The sequence below is a fragment of the Oncorhynchus nerka genome, linkage group LG9b (assembly GCF_034236695.1).
Source record: "Oncorhynchus nerka isolate Pitt River linkage group LG9b, Oner_Uvic_2.0, whole genome shotgun sequence".
NCBI lineage: Eukaryota > Metazoa > Chordata > Actinopteri > Salmoniformes > Salmonidae > Oncorhynchus > Oncorhynchus nerka.
Genome location: NC_088424.1, coordinates 28,392,585 through 28,409,568, shown reverse-complemented (window position 1 = coordinate 28,409,568; position 16,984 = coordinate 28,392,585). Strand labels below are relative to the sequence as shown.

Here is a 16,984-nt window from a genome sequence, read left to right as displayed (position 1 = left end):
TCTGAATTCGACAGAGACCCTATCTTATTGACAGTAGCCAAGGGATACACCTACAGTTTGTGTGAGGTTATACACAAGTAGTGATCTTATCTAGCAATGGTTGTCTGCTCTTTTGTTCTAACTGGGAGGGTGTGTGATGAATTAAATGCAGTGAGCTAGAAGCATTGAACTAGTGACAGATAATAAATTGTGGGGCAGTAAAGCAAACCTATGGGAATTCATAGTGCTATCCTGGAATCCAAACTGATATTCTCAGTTTCATCATTGTTTCAAACAGATATCAGTTTGGATTCCAGGCTACGTAGGTGCCTTTTATAAGCAATGGATAAAAAGAAGAGAAAGAGCTCATAGGCAACAACATTATCATGTTGTGTCAATTCTTTATTATGCATCATCACCACCATGCAAAATCACTTATACGAACTAGCTTAAAAATTATACTAGATACATTTCAGACATTTATTGGCTTGCACCACATATTTTAAAGTGACTGGGTAACATTTACACACAATGAGCTTGGTTACCAAGTGTGTGACTGTGAGTGTATGTTTGTGAGAGATTTGTGTGTGAGTGAGTATAAGAACACTAATAATTTGGTCAGAACATTTAAATGACAATGCAACTTCAAAATCTATGGTAAAACAGAAGATATTGATTCTAAAACATGGTAAACAAACAATGTCCTCTGTTCTTGCAAGTGTAAACCTTAGAATCTGGAGTGTTATAAACAATGTTGTCCGTTATATGTACTGTACTGTCCATTCTATCTACTATGTACTGTCTACGTACTGTATTCCCTACTCCAATTTCATTTATGTCGTCACATCTTCAAACCTCAAGCAGCTATTAATCAAATAAAATCAACTATAACTCTTAATCAAAGTATAGCTATTAGTTAACAAAATCCTTCAGTAGACAATATCACTTTCCAGCATTAGATGTATCATAGGTTCAGCTTCTTTGTCTTATACTGTCTGATTCTCTTAGTATCACCTAACGGCTTAATACTCCAGGTGGAATTAAATAAAATTTGCAATGTGGCATACACAACATGCAGAAGAGGGCAAATAACATTGTTCCTCTTCTGCAGTTGTATTACGTAATACAGTACTATTGACCACTAGGCAAAACTTGTGGGTGAAATAAACAAAGTGATTTTGACAGTGAATATAAATGTACCAGTGGCTGGAACAATGTTAGCTACAGTACATGCTGCATTGAAGGTCTGACTGTACCCCATCCAAATGTGAGCTAAGCTAACCAGCTAAGGCAAATAAAATAAACTATCTGACAAGCCACTCAATCAAAAAGCTAAACAGTCAAACAACAAATACAAAAGCGATACAACACCAGTATCATTCGACTGATGGGCCAACCAGGTCATAGCGTCAGACATACTGTAGCTACCCTCTGGGTTATAAACAGTTGTGCCTCAGTTTACACATATACCAAGTTTACTATTTGGTTTAAAAAGCAATCTCACCAGCAATACACCTACAGCAGGGGTGTCAGACATACGGCCCGGCCCGCAGGTCGGAGGGAGTCCAATCTGGCCCGTGGGTGGTTGGAGTAAAAATATACTTTAAAATGAAGAAAAAAAGGACTAAAATCTAATCACAACTGTGTAGAAATGATATTGGACCTATACTCATAGTTTCTTGACAGTCCAGCTCGCTAATAAACTGTAAACTGTCAGAGAGCATAGAAAATTCCCAAAATGATGGATAGAGGACAGTTTTTTGCAAATTTTGACAGCAAGGAAATATTTTAAACAATTCAGTGCGACCCTCCGGACCTCGTTGAAGACCGAATGTGGCCCCAGGGAAAAATGAACTACAGCATATACTTGCACAATTCTTCAACAACTCATACCCCAAAATAATATGATTAAAAATCAAATAATTCTCAACAAAGTTATTCGATTTTATGGCACCGGTGGTATAATAGACAGCTGTTTTGTTTAATAATCCCTCCATATCGGTTCACAGTATTCACTTAAAAATGCTGTTGGTTTAAAAAATAGATCTTTACATAATATGTTGGATTTAGCAGTGTCATAACTTTGATCCTTCCTCCTTGTCACTTATTTTTTAGTTTAACTTGCATGCATGTTGACCATCATCTCTCCACAGCCTTCTCTATATGCCTTCTCTTCTCATCCATCTTCCAGTGTTTTTCTACTTTTGTGGCTTTTCATATTGCTTACCTGTTGAGAGGACAGGGAGTTAAATACTCTGCCCATTTGTACTGGACTATAGTGTAGTGAGAAAAAATATATTCCAGGCAGTGAATGAAATAAACACAGAAGATGAATAGTTATTATTTTTGTGCAGTGAACATCAAATGGTAAGAACATGTCAAAAAATGAATTAGTCGTCTTACCAGGAGACTTGTTAAACAAGGTCATTGCTGCAAAGTCACCTGTACCGCACCAAGAAAACAACCAAAATGAAGAGAGAAGAATTCAAGGAATTTAAAAGGAATGTGTTTTGAAATGCACTTATTTTCCATAATAATAACTCAAACCATAGGTCACCATATGGGGTTTCTCTTGCTCCCGTCTGTGTTTTAGTAGTTCCCCCATCTTCAGCTCATCCTCCAGCACCTGAACCAAGTCGTTCTCATAGCACTCCTCCTCAACTCCATCAGGGTTCCTGTCACCAAGACTATGGAGGTAAATCCAACATTACCATACTGCAATCTTCTGTATATAATTTTGAGCTTTTATAGAGATTCATACAGCATATCTACACACTGTGCATACTTCATACCGTAGTTACCGTGGTTTAGTGGTCATCTGTGCTAGAAGATCGGAAGTGGGAGAGGAGAACAGTCCATCTGTCTGAGAGTCCATGTTGCTCTCTGATTGACTTCCAGCCTCTGGAGAAGACAAAACACACGCAGCTTTAAAATGCTCGGAGGATATGAAAGGTATATTTTCAGAAGTCAGAGACACAGTGAGACCATAGTATCACCTGAATTGAGCTCTTTAACCAATGAAGACATGGTGTTGGTGATGGAGTCAGCTGCAACAAGGAGGTCATTTCTCAAGTTCCTCCTGGGGCCTGGAGATAGAACCGAGGCTGGTACAAACACTGGCATTCAGAACCTGAGGAGGCTACTGCACTCCTAACTGTAAAGGTGTGTGAGTGTGTGTATTACCCTGAGCGAAGGCCTCCTGCACGTCCCCTCCCACACCCATGAGTGAGTCCTGAGGGGCGTGAGTGGGTGTGGTGCCGGCAGACTCTGACTGGGTTGGCATGGGGATGGACCGACTGACTGTGTGGCTGGGAGACGAGCGGGGGGAGCCAGGTCCCTGAGTCTGAAACAGGAAACAGGAAGCATGGTTAGCGTGACTCTAGGTGTCACTTCCTGTCACTGTTTCAGTAGTAGCAGTAGTACACCAGTGCAGTAACAACCAGTGATCATCCACATTGATCTATCTAATGTTTGTGGGGCTATTTCTATACTGAATGACTCAGTTATTAGGATTCTCATTAGCTACAGCAGCTACTCTTCCTGGGGTACACATACATGACGAAGTACAGAACAGTAATAGATAAGAAGAACATAAGATATTACATTAAATATAAAATAGGGGCATCCCGAGTGGTGCAGCGGTCTAAGGCACTACATCTCAGTGTTGTGAGTCCTATAGGGCGGCACACAATTGGCCCAGTGTCGTCCGGGTTAGAAGAGGGTTTGCCCGGGGGGGCTTTACTTGGCTCATCGTACTCTAGCGACTCCTTGTGGCAGGCCGGGCTACTGCGAGCTGACCTCGGTCATCGGTTGAAAGGTGTTTCCTCTGACACATTGGTGTAGCTGGCTTCTGGGTTAAGCGAGCGGGCGTTAAGAAGCGCGGCTTGGCAGGTCATGTTTTGGAGGACACATGACTCAACCTTTGCCTCTCCCAAGCCAGTTGGGGACTTGCATTGATGAGACAAGATCGTAAAAAAATATGAGTTATATATAGGAAAGACAACTAGAGACAACAAACATGCTATTTACACACTATTCATATATATTAATATTATTATATACAGTACAGTTAAATTAGATCTTTAGAAAGAGGAGAAGCGCTGTGGTACAATATGTTTTGTATCTGTTTTTTAAAGATAAACATCTGGTGGCAGAGTATTACATGATGACATGGCTCCATACAAAACAAAATCTGTTTTTGGTTTGGGTATCGTGAAGAAACCCATAGTAGCATGTCTGGTGGGATATGTATGTCTGTTCAAAGTGTATGCAAAACGATTATTTAAGTGGTTAGCCATTTTCAACACACAAATGATTCTTAAAAAGACTAGAAGAGAAGTCGTCAATTTCTCCTCAACCATGAAAGACTATCATGCATGTTGTTGATGTTAGCTCAGTGTGTGAAGTTAAGGGTAAGGCGTGTTGCTTTGTTTTGAACCAGCTGCAGCTTTGCGAGGTCTTTCTTTGCTGCACCTGACCATATGGACAGTAATCAAGATCAGACAAGATGAAAGCCTGAACAACTAGTACAGTTGATCTTTGTGTCATAAACTCAAAACATCTTTTAATAACAGACATACCTCTACCTCTTCACAATAACTTTGTCAATATGACTTGACCCTGATAACTGACCATCCAATTTTACTCCTAGGAGTTCAGCTGCTTTGAACCAAATACAATGCTTTTGGTTTTAGATGTATGTAAGACCAGTTTATTGTTAATGACCCATTCTGACACTGACTATAACTCCTAAGAGTCTCATTGAGCTCACTGGCTGTAGGTGCTGATGTGTGGAGTGTGCAATCATCAGCATATATAGTAATTTTGGCTTCTTGTAAGACAAGTGGCAAATCATTTGTAAAAAATAGAGTAGAGTAACGGCCCAAGGGAACTGCCCTGAGGGATACCACACTGTACATATCTGACGTTCGAGAAGCTTCCATTGAAGAATACTCTCGGAGTTCTGTTGGATAAGTAACTCTCCAACCATGTGATGGCAGGTGAAGTAAAGCCATAACAAGTTAACTTTTTCAATAACGAATTATGATCAATAACATCAAAGGCTGCAGTGAAATTTTACACTACAGCTCCAACTATAATCTTATTATCAGAGTCAGTGCAGTGCAGTACAAGTTGAGTGCACTTCCTTATATGCATGTTGAAAGTCAGTAGTTAACTTAACAAAAAAATAGCACTGTATTTGTTCAAACACAATTCTCTCCATCTGTTTACTAAGAACAGGCAGCAAACTGATTGGGCGGCTGTAAGAGACAGCAAAGGGCGCTTTATTATTTTTAGGCAGTGAAATTACTCTAGCTTCCTTCCATGCCTGTGGGCACACACTCCTTTAGGCTTTGGCAAAAGGGGTGGTAATACAGTCTGCTACCATTCTTAATATTTCACCATTTAGGTTATTTATACCTGGTGGCTTATCATTATTGATGGATAACAACTGTTTTTCCACCTCTTTTGCACAAAATTTACCAAATTCAAAACAGCAATCATTCTCTTTCATTATTAGATCATCAATACACAAATACGATGGTTCACTGTTCAATATTGTCATTTCACTTCTCAGTTTGTCCACTTTACCGGTGAAATAGTAATTGAAATGATTGTCCATATAAAAAGGTTTTGTGATAAATGACCCATCAGCTTCAATGAACGATTATTTGGGTTTTCTGCCCATAATGTCATTATTTTTATAATTTATTTTGTTTTGGTAAAATATACAGTACCAGTCAAAAGTTTGAACACAGCTACAAATTTAAGTGTTTTTCTTTATTCTTTACTATTTTCTACATTGTAGAATGATAGTGAATAAATAAAAACTATGAAATTACACATATTGATTCATGTAGTAACCAAAAAAATGTCAAACAAATTAGATTTTAGATTCTTCAAAGTAGCCACCCTTTGCCTTGATGACAGCTTTGCACACTCTTGACATTCTCTCAACCAGCTTCACTTGGAATGCTGGGATGGGATGGCATATTGCTTCAGAATGCTGTGGTAGCCATGCTGGTTAAATGTGCGTTGAATTCTAAATAAATTACATAAAATCTCACCAGCAAAGCACCCCCACACCATCACACCTTCTGCTCCATGCTTCACGGTGGGAACCACACATGCGGAGATCATCCATTCACCTACTCTGCATCTCACAAAGACACGGCGGTTGGAACCAAAAATCTAACATTTGGACTCATCAGACCAAAGGACAGATTTCCACCGGTCTAATGTCCATTGCTCGTGTTTCTTGGCCCAAGCAAGTCTCTTCTTCTTATTGGTGTTCTTTAGTAGTGGTTTCTTTGCAGCAATTCAACCATGAAGGTCTAATTCACACAGTCTCATCTGAACAGTTGATGTTGAGTTGTGTCTGTTACTTGAACTCTGTGAAGCATTTATTTGGCCTACAATTTCTAAGGCTGGTAACTCTAATGAACTTATCCTCTGCAGCAGAGGTAACTCTAGGTCTTCCTTTCCTGTGGCGGTCATCATGAGGGCCAGTTTCATCATAGCGCTGCATTGGTTTTTGCGACTGCACTTTCAAAGTTGTTGAAATGTTCCGCAATGACTGACCTTCATGTCTTAAAGTAATGACTGGCTGTCGTTTCCTTTTGCTTATTTGAGCTGTTCTTGTGGCCTTGGTCCTTTACAAAATAGGGCTATCTTCTGTATACCACCCCTACCTTGTCACAACACAACTGATTGGCTCACACACATTAAGTGTTAACAAATCAACTTTTAACAAGGCACACTTGCTAATTGAAATGCATTCCTGGTGACTACCTCATGAAGCTGGTTGAGAGAATGCCAAGATTGTGCAAAGCTGCCATCAAGGCAGCTAAATATATAGAATCTCAAATATATTTAGATTTGTTTAACACTTTTTGGTGTTTAACCCTAACCCTAATTTCATAGTTTTCATGTCTTCACTATTACTCTACAACGTAGAAAATACTATTACTCTACAACGTAGAATAACTTGAATGAGTAGGTGTGTCCATTTTTTTTACCCCTTTCCTCCCCAATTTCGTGGTAGTTACAATCTTGTCCCATGGCTGCAACTCCCTCAAGGACTTGCGTCCTCTGAAACACAACCCAGCCAAGCTGCACTGCTTCTTGACACACTGCTCGCTTAACCGGAAGCCAGCCGCACCAATGTGTCGGAGTATACATCGTACACCTGGCGACCGAACATGTCAGAATGCATTGCACACAGCCCACCACAGGAGTCGCTAGTGCGCGATGGGACAAGAACATCCCTGCTGGCCAAACCCTCCCCGAACCAGGACGATGCTGGGCCAATTGGGCGCCGTCCCATGGGTTTCCAGGTCACGGCCGGCTGCGACAGAGCCTGGATTGGAACCAGACCACTGTGCCACTCGGGAGGTCCAAGTCCAAACTTTTGACTTGTACTGTGTATTCAGTTGAAGTCGGAAGTTTACATACACTTAGGTTGGAGTCATTAAAACTCCATTTTTAACCACTCCACAAATTTCTTGTTAACAAACTATAGTTTTGGCAAGTATGTTAGGACACCTACATTGTGCATGACACAAGTCATTTTTCTAACAATTGTTTACAGACAGATTATTTCACTTATAATTCACTGTATCACAATTCTAGTGGGTCAGAAGCTTACATACACTACGTTGACTGTGCCTTTAAACAGCTTGGAAAATTCCAGAATATTATGTCATGGCTCTAGAAGCTTCTGTTAGGCTAATTGACATCATTTGAGTCAATTGGAGGTGTACCTGTGGATGTATTTCAAGGCCTACCTTCAAACTCAGTGCATCTTTGCTTGACATCATGGGGAAATCAAAAGAAATCAGCCAAGACCTCAGAAAAAAATGGTAGACCTCCACAAGTCTGATTCATCCTTGGGAGCAATTTCTAAATGCCTGAAGGTACCACGTTTATCTGTACAAACAATAGTATGCAAGTATAAACACCATGGGACCACACAGACGTCATAACGCTCAGGAAGGAGACGTGTTCTGTCGCCTAGAAATGAACGTACTTTGGTGCAAAAAGTGCAAATCAATCCCAGAACAACAGCAAAGGACCTTGTGAAGATGATGGAGGAAACAGGTACAGAAGTATCTATATCTACAGTAAAATGAGTCATATATCGTCATAACCTGAAAGGCCGCTCAGCAAGGAAGAATCCACTGCTCCAAAACCGCCATAAAAAAGCCACACTATGGTTTGCAACTGCACATGGGGACAAAGATTGTACTTTTTGGAGAAATATCCTCTGGTCTGATGAAACAAAAATATAACTATTTGGCCATAATGACCATCAATATGTTTGGAGGAAAAAGGGGGAGGCTTGCACGCCGAAGAACACCATCCCAACCGTGAAGTACCGGGGTGGCAGCATCATGTTGTGGGGGTGCTTTGCTGTAGGAGGGACTGGTGCACTTCACAAAATAGATGGCATCATGAGGTAGGAAAATTATGTGGATATATTGAAGCAACATCTCAAGACATCAGTCAGGAAGTTAAAGCTTGGTCGCAAATGGGTCTTCCAAATGGAAAATGACCCCAAGCATACTTCCAAAGTTGTTGGCTTAAGGACAACAAAGTCAAGGTATTAGAGTGGCCATCACAAAAAGCCCTGACCTCAATCCTATAGAACATTTGTGGGCAGAACTGAAAAAGTGTGTGTGAGCAAGGAGGCCTACAAACCTGAGTCAGTTACACCAGCTCTGTCAAGAGGAATGGGCCAAAATGCACCCAACTTATTGTAGGAAGCTTGTGGAAGGCTACCCGAAACGTTTGACCCATGTTAAACAATTTATAGGCAATGCTACCAAATACTAATTGAGTGTATGTAAACTTCTGACCCACTGAAATAAATCATTCTCTCAACTATTATTCTGACATTTCACATTCTTAAAATAAAGTGGTGATCCTGACTGACCTAGACAGGAAGTTTTCCTAGGATTAAATGTCAGGAATTGTGAAAAACTCAGTTGAAATGTATTTGGCTAATGTGTATGTAAACTTCCGACTTCAACTGTACATATTTAGTCACAACATTTCTCAATTGACAGTATATGAAACAATCAGCTGAGCAGCCAGACTTGTTTGCAACCTTTTTTGCATACTTTCTTTGAACCATAACATTTTCAATTCACAATCTTTCCAGAGGGCTCTAACAGTTCTTAGTTAGTTGCATGTTTGTCAACAATTGGCAAGAATAATATCACAAATACTCCCAAGTGTTTTATCTGGATTCTCTTCCTTATACACATCAGACCAACATACCAACATACACTACCGTTAAAAAATTTGGGGTCACATAGAAATGTCTTTGTTTTTGAAAGAAAAGCACTTTTTTTTGCCAATTAAAATAACATCAAATTGATCAGGCATACAGTGTAGACATTGTTAATGTTGTAAATGACTATTGTAGCTGGAAACTGCTGATTTTTTATGGAATATCTACATAGGTGTACAGAGGCCCATTATCAGCAACCATCACTCCTGTGTTCCAATGGCACGTTATGTTAGCTAATCCAAGTTTATCATTTTAAAAGGCTAATTGATCATGAGATAACCCTTTTGCGATTATGTTATCACCGCTGAAAATCTGGCCTTCTTTAGACTAGTTGAGAATCTGGAGCATCAGCATTTGTAGGTTCGATTACAGGCTCAAAATGGCCTTTCTTCTGAACCTAGTCAGTCTATTCTTGTTCTGAGAAATGAAGGATAGAAATGAAGGCTTCCATGCGAGAAATTGACAAGAAACTGAAGATCTCGTACAATGCTGTGTACCTTCACAGAACAGCGCAAACTGGCTCTAACCAGAATAGAAAGAGGAGTGGGAGGCCCCGGTGCACAATTGAGCAAGAGGACAAGTATATTAGAGTGCCTAGATTGAGAAACAGACGCCTCACAAGTCTTCAACTGGCAGCTTCATTAAAAAATACCGGCAAGGCCTCCCGGGTGGCGCAATGGTTAAGGGCGCTGTACTGCAGCGCTAGCTGTGCCACCAGAGACTCTGGGTTCGTGCCCAGGCTCTGTCGCAACCAGCCGCGACCGGGGGGCCTGTGGGGCGACACACAATTGGCCTAGCGTCGTCTGGGTTAAGGAGGGTTTGGCCGGTAGGGATATCATGGTCTCATTGCGCACCAGCGACTCCTGTGGCGGGCCGGGCGCACAGTGTTTCCTCCAACACATTGGTGCGGCTGGCTTCCGGGTTGGATGCACGCTGTGTTAAGAAGCAGTGCGGCTTGGTTGGGTTGTGTATCGGTTGTGTATCGGAGAACGCATGACTTTCAACCTTCGTCTCTCCCGAGCCCGTACGGGAGTTGTAGCGATGAGACAAGATAGTAGCTACTAACAATTGGATATCATGAAATTGAGGAGGAAAAGGGGGTAAAAAAAAGTACCCGCAAAACCCCAGTCTCAATGTCAATAGTGAAGAGGTGACTCTGGGATGCTGGCCTTTTAGGCAGTTCCTCCTGAGAAAACATTTTGTATGATCTCTTATAAATAACTTTAGGCCCTTCCTTGTTATTGCCACAATATTATGGTCACCACAGTCAATGGGAACTGATATTGCTTCGGAGCAAATCTCTGCAGCATTGGTGAATATATAATCAATGCAAGTGGATGTCACAGATCCACCACTATTGGACAACACTCTAGTTGGTTGAGTGATAACCTGAGTCATGTTACAGTCATTACTCACAGTAAGAAGCTTCCTCTTGAGAGGACAACTACATGATTACCAGTCAATGTTCAGGTCACCAATAAAATACATTTCTCTGATAACATCAGGGTTCTTATCTAACATCACACACATTCTCCAGATACTGACAGTTTCCACATGGTGACCTATAGCAGCACCCTAAAAGAAGAGGCTTCAGATGAGGCAGGTGAACCTTCAACCACAGCACTTCTACTTCACTTGTGATGAGATCCTCTCTGAGCTCCCCCTATAGAGATTCCTGTCTTTTCTATAGATGTTATATCCTTGTACTCCTACTGCTGTATCAAAGGTGTGTTATAAGAGGGTCTCAGAAATTGCTAATATATCCATATTATCTAAGATTAGCAAATTACTAATGTCATGAACTTTGTTTATGAGGTTACATATATTTATGAGGTAACTTTAACCCTTTCCTGGGTATCTTATGCAAAACTCAATGATAATAGGTTGTATTTTTAATTATTCTATTTCTGATAATAAGAAAGAAGGAATTCATGGATTTGTTTGCAGATTCTGTTCAGCAGATGCCTCGTCTGGTTTAGCTCGGCTGCAGCAGGGTGCTCTATTCTTTGTGTTGCTACTGCATAGCTTTCTTGCTGGACTGTTGGTCTCTTGTGATTGGGGTGCTGTCCTGTTAGCATGGGGGGTAGCTGGGTGGGTGGAATTCATGAAGTTATGAATCTCCATAGGTCTGTATGGGGAACATAAAGTAGGGATTGTAGTTTTGGTCAGGAAAACCTCAGGGCCCTACTCCTCATCACTGCGTGAAACCTCTAAGAGTTGTGTCAGTAATAGCATGATTCCAAAATTGTTAATTATAATATTATAAGACCCAGTAATGGAGCAAAAATTGCTAAAGTTCAGGCCAATAGAATTTTCTGCTGAAAAAGCTGTTATGTTAAGCATGTTTATCCAAAAACACATCCATGGTTGGTGAGCAACAAACATAGAGCACGTGCCATAATGCATTTTAGGTCCATTTAACAGCACTTTATATTAAGTCCAAATTATTTAAATATCTAACATGCTGTTAGTTCATCTGACTGCCGCATTTTCAGTTCCCATGAGAACTGATCAAATATTGTCAGCAAAACAACAAACATCACATTCAGAAGTTTCTTTGTAAGAAGCATTAGTTATTTTAGGTTTCACTGACAAACTTACAGCTTGCTTCCTTTCCTCCTCCTGTTGAGAGAAACGTTATTCATGTACTGTCCCAAAAGCACACAATAGTAAAATCAATCAATGAAGACAATTTCTTTCATATGTAAAAACTTATTGGGATTTTCTCCCATATAGTAGGCTTTAGCAAGTCTGATGCTAGCATGGTTATGCTAGATTGGGCTAACTGGTTTAGCATTGATCCCTTCATTGGAGTGATTAGATTGATAGCCTTACCATTTAAGTCAGTACAGTAAGCAGTTTGTGTAAGGCTTCTTAAACCCTTTCTCCATTGACTGTTGTTGTGTCTGACTGACTAAATTGTATCCTATATCCAGTTTTATTTTGTGAGTTATGTTGTTTGTATGTTGTCAGTACATATGATCCAAACACTGTCCTTAGCAGAATGACCAGTAGAAGGTCTGGAAAAGGTTATATCTCAAACATTTTAACATGAAGAAACTGGGGAACACAAACACATTTTTTGTAAAGAGACGTATGGATTTTGGTAAGAAGATGAGAAAGGAATACTTGTCAAACCAGAGGAACTCAGGATTTACTTAAGATATGAAAACTTCCTTATGATGAAGCCCCAGTGACATTTGAAGAAGTGCTCCCTCTAGTGGTGGGATAATGAAAAGTGTGTTGGATTTTCTACCCTTCTCATTTGCAGGCCAACATTACAGTAGAAATGAAACGGTATGGCTTGAAACTGTGTGGCTTTCTCACACACCTTCAGCAGCAGCATCAGCTGCTCCAGCTGTACCATGAGTTCCCTGCGACTCTCCTGCAGAGCAGACATCCTCTGCTCCAGCTCATCTTTGCGTTGCCTGGTAGAGGGAGAAAAAAACATAATAAACTCAGCAAAAAAAGAAACGTCCCTTTTTCAGGACCCTGTCTTTCAAAGATAATTTGTAAAAATCAAAATAACTTCACAGATCTTCATTGTAAAGGGTTTAAACACCATTTCCCATGCTTGTTCAATGAACAATAAACAATTAATGAACATGCACCCGTGGAACGGTCATTAAGACACTAACAGCTTACAGACGGTAGGCAATTAAGGTCACCTGCACAGCATCAGTACATCCGAACATCACACCTGTGAGACAGGTACAAGATGGCAACAACAACTGCCCGAGTTACACCAGGAACGCACAACCCCCCCATCAGTGTTCAGACTGTCTACAAGACTGTCAGACTGTCTACAGGCTGAGAGAGGCTGGACTCGCGTTTATCGCCGAAGGAATGAGCGTTACACCAAGGCCTGTAGTCTGGAGCGGGATCGATTTGGAGGTGGACGGTCTGTCATGGTCTGGGGCGGTGTGTCACAGCATCATCGGACTGAGCTTGTTGTCATTGTAGGCAATCTCAACGCTGTGCGTTACAGGGAAGACATCCTCCTTCCTCATGTGGTACCCTTCTTGCAGGCTCATCCTGACATGAACCCCCAGCATGACAATGCCTCCAGCCATACTGCTTGTTCTCTGCATGATTTCCTGCAAGACAGGAATGTCAGTGTTCTGCCATGGCTAGTGAAGAGCGGAGATCTCAATCCCATTGAGCACATCTGGGACCTGTGGGATCAGAGGGTGAGGGCTAAGGCCATTCTCCCCAGAAATGTCCGGGAACTTGCAGATGCCTCGGTGGAAGAGTGGGGTAACATCTCACAGCAAGAACTGGCAAATCTGGTGCAGTCCATGAGCAGGAGATGCACTGCAGTACTTAATGCAGCTGGTGGCCACACCAGATACTGACTGTTACTTTTGATTTTGACCCGCCCTTTGTTCAGGAACACATTATTCAATATTTGTTAATCACATGTCTGTGGAACTTTGTGTCAGTTTGTGTTTCAGTTGTTGAATCTTATGTTCATACAAATAATAACACGTTAATTTTGCTGAAAATAAACACAGTTGACAGTGAGAGGACGTTTCTTTTTTTGAGTCTATATACAAATTGAATTGTCCATTTAAATGGTCACAGATTGTTTTGTAGAAGAATTTGAGATGGGTCTACCTGAGAAGCCGTAGCTCGGCCAGCAGAGTGGGGTTCTGTTGGGACGTGCATGTGGGAGGCTGTGAGGCCTGCTCGTGCTGCACTCTCAGACGCTGGATCTCCTGCAAGATCTCTCTGTGACACACACAAACACAGGCCAGTTGAAGCTAGTATGTCACATACAGTGCCTTGCGAAAGTATTCGGCCCCCTTGAACTTTGCGACCTTTTGCCACATTTCAGGCTTCAAACATAAAGATATAAAACTGTATTTTTTTGTGAAGAATCAACAACAAGTGGGACACAATCATGAAGTGGAACGACATTTATTGGATATTTCAAACTTTTTTAACATATCAAAAACTGAAAAATTGGGCGTGCAAAATTATTCAGCCCCCTTAAGTTAATACTTTGTAGCGCCACCTTTTGCTGCGATTACAGCTGTAAGTCGCTTGGGGTATGTCTCTATCAGTTTTACACATCGAGAGACTGACATTTTTCCCATTCCTCCTTGCAAAACAGCTCGAGCTCAGTGAGGTTGGATGGAGAGCATTTGTGAACAGCAGTTTTCAGTTCTTTCCACAGATTCTCAATTGGATTCAGGTCTGGACTTTGACTTGGCCATTCTAACACCTGGATATGTTTATTTTTGAACCATTCCATTGTAGATTTTGCTTTATGTTTTGGATCATTGTCTTGTTGGAAGACAAATCTCTGTCCCAGTCTCAGGTCTTTTGCAGACTCCATCAGGTTTTCTTCCAGAATGGTCCTGTATTTGGCTCCATCCATCTTCCCATCAATTTTAACCATCTTCCCTGTCCCTGCTGAAGAAAAGCAGGCCCAAACCATGATGCTGCCACCACCATGTTTGACAGTGGGGATGGTGTGTTCAGGGTGATGAGCTGTGTTGCTTTTACGCCAAACATAACGTTTTGCATTGTTGCCAAAAAGTTCAATTTTGGTTTCATCTGACCAGAGCACCTTCTTCCACATGTTTGGTGTGTCTCCCAGGTGGCTTGTGGCAAACTTTAAACAACACTTTTTATGGATATCTTTAAGAAATGGCTTTCTTCTTGCCACTCTTCCATAAAGGCCAGATTTGTGCAATATACGACTGATTGTTGTCCTATGGACAGTCTCCCACCTCAGCTGTAGATCTCTGCAGTTCATCCAGAGTGATCATGGGCCTCTTGGCTGCATCTCTGATCAGTCTTCTCCTTGTATGAGCTGAAAGTTTAGAGGGACGGCCAGGTCTTGGTAGATTTGCAGTGGTCTGATACTCCTTCCATTTCAATATTATCGCTTACACAGTGCTCCTTGGGATGTTTAAAGCTTGGGAAATCTTTTTGTATCCAAATCCGGCTTTAAACTTCTTCACAACAGTATCTCGGACCTGCCTGGTGTGTTCCTTGTTCTTCATGATGCTCTCTGCGCTTTTAACGGACCTCTGAGACTATCACAGTGCAGGTGCATTTATACGGAGACTTGATTACACACAGGTGGATTGTATTTATCATCATTAGTCATTTATAGGTCAACATTGGATCATTCAGAGATCCTCACTGAACTTCTGGAGAGAGTTTGCTGCACTGAAAGTAAAGGGGCTGAATAATTTTGCACGCCCAATTTTTCAGTTTTTGATTTGTTAAAAAAGTTTGAAATATCCAATAAATGTCGTTCCACTTCATGATTGTGTCCTACTTGTTGTTGATTCTTCACAAAAAAATACAGTTTTATATCTTTATATTTGAAGCCTGAAATGTGGCAAAAGGTCGCAAAGTTCAAGGGGGCCGAATACTTTCGCAAGGCACTGTATGTAGGCTTTCTGAAGTAGTTTTGTTTGTGTGATTTAGATGGTGTGATGGATTACAGGGGGGTCTACCAGCTAGCTTGACGACATTAAGACTTGAGTTGCTTTTGTATTTTTCTGGTACTACCATGCAAACAGGGCTACAGCCCATTTGAATAACTATCAACCACAGTTTGTGTGGGAAGCACATTGAGTACCACATTAAATAATCTATCACATTCCTTTCATGTAATTTGGCACGATGGCAGGGCTGGAAAGAATAGGTGAACAGAGAGAGAAAAGCAAATCCAGATGGAAACCATCCCTGACCTGTTTTTGCTCTCTAGCTCAGCAATAAGCTGCCTCTGCTGCTTGTTGGCATCCAGAGAGAAAGAGATGTCGTTGGGGACCCTCTGCTGCTGTTGCTGGAAGACACATGACATAATCATTAAACAACGGGGACACATGATATTATCATTACACACAGGGACACATACCATTATCATTACAAATGGGGACATTATGACATCATCATTACACACAGGGACACATGACACCATCATTACCCACAGAGACATGACATTATCATTACACACAGAGATGTATGACACTATCAGTACGCACAGAGACATGACATTATCATTACACACAGAGACACATTACATTATCTACAGTATTGAGGTCATCTGGCTGATGTTATTTCCTTATACACTACTACATAGCAGTGACATAAGTAGCCACAGCGAACACTGATGGGTCAAGATTACAGGCACGAGCGCTTCCTGAATGGGTAACCTGACTACGGAAAACAGGCCTTTGGAACAAATGTGTATTCGTGCTGGGCACATGTCAGGATGCTATTCACGGTATTTTCTCCCACTATGACCTCAGATGGCATGTGTGTCTCACCGCGGCAGCTGCGTCAGAGGCCAGTCTAGAAGCGTAGCGGGCGATGAGACTGTGCTCTTCCTCCTGGTGGGAACTGCTCTCCAGCAAACTAATCAACAGGTGGAGAGAGGAGGGGAGACAGTCATCTGTCATCTACATATTTACTGCAGTGAGGTAACTAGACACACAGACACAAAATATTGCTGCCAAATATAAAGAGTAGTTCTGCACTTACTTACATTACTGTACATCAATTTCAAATGATAATTGGAACAGTATCTGTATGATTGGTTAGTTAATTATAATGTATTTACATGCAAACTGGAGAGTAGTTTCTATTGACTCCCATGTCAATTGTTGATGCTATTTACAGATAAAACTATAAAAAGGTTCTCGGCTGCACATTTTTGGGCCAAAATCACAGCCATGTTGCTGAAGC

At 41.2% G+C, this 16,984-nt stretch overlaps 1 protein-coding gene across 6 annotated transcripts in view; it reads right to left on the bottom strand.

Moving 5' to 3' along the window:
- Positions 1 to 345: 345 nt before the first annotated feature.
- The window catches only part of LOC115114547 (dystrobrevin alpha), a 38,665-nt gene continuing 22,026 nt past the window's right edge, over positions 346 to 16,984 (bottom strand). For 2 of the 6 annotated variants that reach the window (XM_065013485.1, XM_065013484.1), the window contains exons 11-21: positions 16,567 to 16,654; positions 15,988 to 16,082; positions 13,892 to 14,005; positions 12,606 to 12,702; positions 11,876 to 11,896; positions 3,163 to 3,322; positions 2,976 to 3,083; positions 2,781 to 2,880; positions 2,537 to 2,666; positions 2,383 to 2,421; positions 346 to 2,206 (exon numbers count right to left, since the gene is read on the bottom strand). In XM_065013485.1, the coding sequence (XP_064869557.1) occupies positions 2,404 to 2,421; positions 2,537 to 2,666; positions 2,781 to 2,880; positions 2,976 to 3,083; positions 3,163 to 3,322; positions 11,876 to 11,896; positions 12,606 to 12,702; positions 13,892 to 14,005; positions 15,988 to 16,082; positions 16,567 to 16,654 (931 nt within the window). In that variant the 3' untranslated portion in view covers positions 346 to 2,206; positions 2,383 to 2,403. Of the gene's footprint in view, positions 2,207 to 2,382; positions 2,422 to 2,536; positions 2,667 to 2,771; positions 2,881 to 2,975; positions 3,084 to 3,162; positions 3,323 to 11,875; positions 11,897 to 12,605; positions 12,703 to 13,891; positions 14,006 to 15,987; positions 16,083 to 16,566; positions 16,655 to 16,984 lie in introns of those variants that run through there. The other 4 variants (XM_029642876.2, XM_065013486.1, XM_029642879.2 and 1 more) reach the window with 4 other exon arrangements.